General features: G+C 37.6%; 1 protein-coding gene across 1 annotated transcript in view; it reads right to left on the bottom strand.

Moving 5' to 3' along the window:
• The window catches only part of COL19A1 (collagen type XIX alpha 1 chain), a 306,466-nt gene that overhangs the window by 255,256 nt on the left and 46,252 nt on the right, over positions 1-4,958 (bottom strand). Inside the window, exon 7 of the mRNA XM_003789676.1 lies at positions 1,033-1,158. Coding sequence (XP_003789724.1) covers positions 1,033-1,158 — 126 coding nt within the window. The remainder of the gene's footprint in view (positions 1-1,032; positions 1,159-4,958) is intronic.

Here is a 4,958-nt window from a genome sequence, read left to right as displayed (position 1 = left end):
GTGTATGAGGTTCACTATTCCCCGTCCTCCCTGTGTATGAGGTTCACTATTCCCCGTCCTCCCTGTGTATGAGGTTCACTATTCCCCGTCCTCCCAGACACAGTTTATCATCTTCTCCAGAGGACCTTCCAGGGGCTGGAACACTTGCTGGTCCTCCACAGTTCCCCCAACCCTACTTGCCTTTCTTGTGAAGCTTATTATGACAATATTGGTCACGGGAGGAAGGGGAAGATTCCTTTAAACCTTTACCCCGTTCCCATCCTCACTGGTTCAGCCGGGAGGGAAGGGATGTTGGAAAGGTAAGCGTAAGGAATTGCATTGGGTCGCAGTGTTAGGGATGCTCTGCTCCGGGAAAGACAGCAAGTTCTCCTTGCCATGGGCATAGGAGAAAGTCAATGAGAGGCCCCTCAGCCTACGCTGATCACAGGCCTTATAACTCTAGTAACATCCACGAAGAAGTTCGTTTAGGGCAACGGGCTGGCTCAGCCCCCTGGGCTCAGCCTCCTCCTCAGGAGATCATGTTGGTTCAGATGAAACAAATTCTTTGAGTACTAACAGAGCCCCTCTGCTTACCCCTGCACCCACTTATAGTGGAGAGACACAGTTAGTTGAAATTTTGAGGACATTGGGAAATACAATCTCCACACAAAAAGAAAATACCACATGGAGTAGTTTTGTGCATGTTTTTTGAAGAGCCGGCACTGTGAGTTTCAGAAGTGCAGCCTATGCCTGGTGCGTGTTCAGCACTCGATGCTTGCTGATTACAGGTGGTTCTTCCCTTCACCTTGCAATTCCTTCTAATACACACCCAGAAGGACGTTCAGACAGAAGTAGGCTCAGAACTACCCAGGTAAAAATCCAGGAAATCCTATCTGCAATCCCCTGTCCCTAACCTACCCCTAGTGACATAGGTATTTGATTCGTTTCACTATGAATGACAAGACACATTCTGCACCCCGGAGGCCGCACTCAGGGAGCACAGCTCACTTTCTAGAGTGGCTTCTCCGTGGGCACAGATCAGAACTCGCATACCTTGTTTGGAATGCACTGGCACCGGTCCGGAAGTTCCTGCCTTGCTGGCAGATATGCAGACATTTTGCCGGCATGAGTGGTGACGGATGATGATGCAATACCACCAAAGCCATCCTGCCCTGGGCACTGAAATCCAAAAACAAGCTTTAGACTATGAAGTCAATTCCAAACATTCTGACGCTCCAAATACTGGATCCCACCACACTGGCGATGCCTGGGGTTGACTGCCTTTCTAGTACCCAAAAGTTGACACCAGTGTACGAAAGTTTATCACACTTTGAGTCTTTCCCTGACCCCTGTTTTCTTATATAAGACAACACACAGAAATACCTAAAAGTGATGGTCTTAGTGAGGAATTCTAAAACCATATTAGGTGACTTACGGTAAGTACAGCAACATCATGCATTTATAATAATTGCATTGTTACAATAAAATAATTTATATAACATTATGTGTACGCATATATACCTTTTGGGAACAAAAATTAAAGCATGCAATTTGAACATGCAACAAGATGAGGATAAAGGCATCAAAAGTAGAAAATAAATTCTTTTTACATTTTAAGATAATGGTTAATAATTAAAGGTATATTTTGCTCTGGTCCATTGTCCTTTAAAGATATTGAAAAGGTCTCTACCGCAACAGGCAAATGGTAGATCTCCTATTTAGCCAATGGATTCAGAAAGTGCTAGACAACATGAAGTGAAATTTGATTACAAAGCAATGAACTTTTTTTCTCTTCAAAAGTTAATCCAGATGGGAATCTGAAAAGGATAAATGAATTCTTTTTTCTCAATATCATGTACTAGGCTCCTTACTATGGTTTTAACTCTGAATTTGCAATTTCATGACGGCAGAATATTAGGGAAAAGAATTCATACATTGCTTTGTATATCACAAATTAGATCTGCATGGAAAAGTATTTTCAGTATTTAACACTAAAAGATCATGAGTGGTTATATACTGTCGTTTATCTCCTTTTAGGAATTTGGCTGTATTTTCTAAGTTTTCTATAATACACATACATAGTTTCTGTAACAAAAATTTTACTTTGAAAAATGGGCAGCAGGGATAACAACAATAAAAATGTAATAAAGCTAGCACCCTGTCTTTACCACTTGTTCTTTGCATATACTCTCTCCAGATTTAATGATTACTTATTTCAATATCCTAATACGTTTCCAAGTCCAAACGTCGAAAAACTACTCTACATCCGAGTGAAACATGATTATCACCAAAACAGTTCATTCATCTTGTATGAGTTGATGTCATTTTCCAGCCAGTTCTTGTCCCCTGGGTCCCAGTCAGATACCAAGACACACTTAGCATTCAGAATGTTTTTCTGGATGACTGATTTGCTATATGAAATTGAAGATGTAAACAATTTGAAAAGTAGGTCTCACACTTCACTATAAAACTGTCCACACTCCCCAGAATGTGCCTAGGGACTGGGGGCAACAAAAAACACACAGGCAAGGAGTCTTCCCCTTGTAAAACCTCTGGTTTTGCTTTGACATAGATTTGGATAATTAGCCCTTACCATTCTAATCACATCTCTCATTTATTTTCAACAAATGCTTCCCAATTCCCCTTTTTCCTTTCTTTTTTTAAAATTTCAGGCTCCTTATTCCATGAATATTTACAGAAATCAACTATAGGCAAAACATTGACATAAAATCATTGAAAATAACATTGGGACAAATATATCAATTTTATGAGGACACAAAAGCATTATCTACAAATCAGTTATGAGATAAGTGTACTCATTACCACCACTCCTAGTAAAGTTGAAGATCCTAGCTAGTACAATTATGATAACTTAAAAATCCCAATAGATTATAAAAAAATATATAAATTTCATTACTTCTGAGTTACCAAGTTACTTGCAAGTACCCAAAAACAATAGAAAAATTCAGCAATATAGCTAACTTCAAAATAACTATACAAAATCAATTATATTCCTATACAAAAAAGAATTACAAAATAATATTAGAAAAAGAAAGACAGCATTGTATCAGCAACCAAAATAGAAAGTACCTATCAATATAGCATTAATAAGAGCTGTGCAATTTTTTTTGAATACATAATCATTTACTACTTGTTTGTCACAGAATACACAAGACAAAATACAAATAGCAAACAAATTTCTTTCCTTATTATGTTTTTACCAAAGTCTAAAAAAAAAGATGACTAATATATATAAATAAAAATAAAAAAATAATTTCTTAAAAAAAAAAAAACAAAAACAGATCACTCCAAGTCTTATAGACAGTAGAAATAGAAATACTTCAAAATCATTCTACCTAGTCTGGATACCCTGATAGTAAAATTAGAAAAAATATACTATTATAAAGAGGAAATTACAGACATATTTCACTGATAAATAAGGATGCAATATGATAAACAGCATATTGACATGTTGAATTAAAAATTGATGTTTAAGTAATATATGTTGATCAAAATTAAATCCAATTTGTGTGAGAATTAATCATTATTATTTTTTTCCCCACACCCCCTGGCTCCTTCTCTGTCTGATATCCCCTTTCCCCATGCCCCACCATGTCATTAATTGTCACTAATTGTCTTCATATCAAAGTTGAATATCTAGGATTCTTACTTCTCCATTCCTGTGATGCTTCACTAAGAATAATGTGTTCCACCTCCATCCAGGTTATTACAAATGCTGTAAAATCTTCATTTTTTTGATGGCTGAGTAATACTCCATAGTGTACATATACCACAGCTTACCAATCCATTCCTGGGTTGAAGGACATTTAGGCTGTTTCCACATTTTAGCGATTGTAAATTGGGCTGCGATAAACAGCCTAGTACAAGTGTCTTTATAGTAAAAGGTTTTTTTTCCTTCTGGATAGATGCCCAGTAATGGGAATGCAGGATCAAATGGGAGGTCTAGGTTGAGTTCTTTAAGGTTTCTCCATACTTCCTTCCAAAAAGGAGTTTGCAGTCCCACCAGCAGTGTAAGAGCATTCCTTTCTCTCCACATCCACGCCAGCATCTGCAATTTTGAGATTTTGTGATATAGGCCATTCTCGCTGGGGTTAGATGATATCTCAGGGTGGTTTTAATTTGCATTTCTCTAATAATCAGAGATGAAGAGCATTTTTTTCATATAGTTAGTAGCCACTCGCCTATGGGCTTTAGAGAAGATTCTGTTCGTCTCTCTTCCCCATTGATGTATGGGGTTGTTGGTTTTTTTCTTGTAGATTAATTGAAGTTCTGCATAGATCCTGGTTATTAGACTTTTGTCAGATTCAAAATATGCAAATATCCTTTCCCATTGAGTACGTTGTCTATTGCTCTGGTTATTGTCTCCTTGGCTGTACAGAAACTTTTCGGTTTCATAAGATCCCATTTGTTTAGTGTTACTGTTGTTGCTATTGCCAAGGCAGTCTTCCTCCTAAAGTCTTTCCCCAGGCCAAGGTCTTCCAGTGTTTTTCCAATTCTTTCTTTGAGGATTTTCATTGTTTCATGCCTTAGATTTAAGTCCTTAATCCATCTTGAATCAATTTTTGTGAGTGGAGAAAGGTGCAGGTCCAGTTTCAGTCTTTTATATGTAGATATCCAATTCTCCCAGCACCATTTATTAAATAGGGAGTCTTTCCCCCAGTGAATGCTCTTGTTTGGTTTATCAAAGATTAGGTGGCTGTAAGTTGTTGGTTTCATTTGCAGGTTTTCTATTCGATTCCAAATATCTATGTCTCTATTTTTGTGCCAGTACCATATTGTCTTGACCACTATGGCCTTGTAGTATAGCCTAAAATCTGGTAAAGTAATAAGACACTTGGCTTTGTTTTTGTTACTAAGGACTGCCTTAGCTATATGGGGTTTTTTCTGATTCCATACGAAATGCAGAATCATTTTTTCCAAGTCTTGAAAGTAAGATGTTGGTATTTTAATAGGGATGG

Source organism: Otolemur garnettii, unplaced genomic scaffold (genome assembly GCF_000181295.1).
Source record: "Otolemur garnettii isolate 467f Iridium unplaced genomic scaffold, OtoGar3 scaffold00035, whole genome shotgun sequence".
In the NCBI taxonomy this organism is placed as follows: domain Eukaryota; kingdom Metazoa; phylum Chordata; class Mammalia; order Primates; family Galagidae; genus Otolemur; species Otolemur garnettii.
This window is presented reverse-complemented; position numbering and strand designations above follow the sequence as displayed.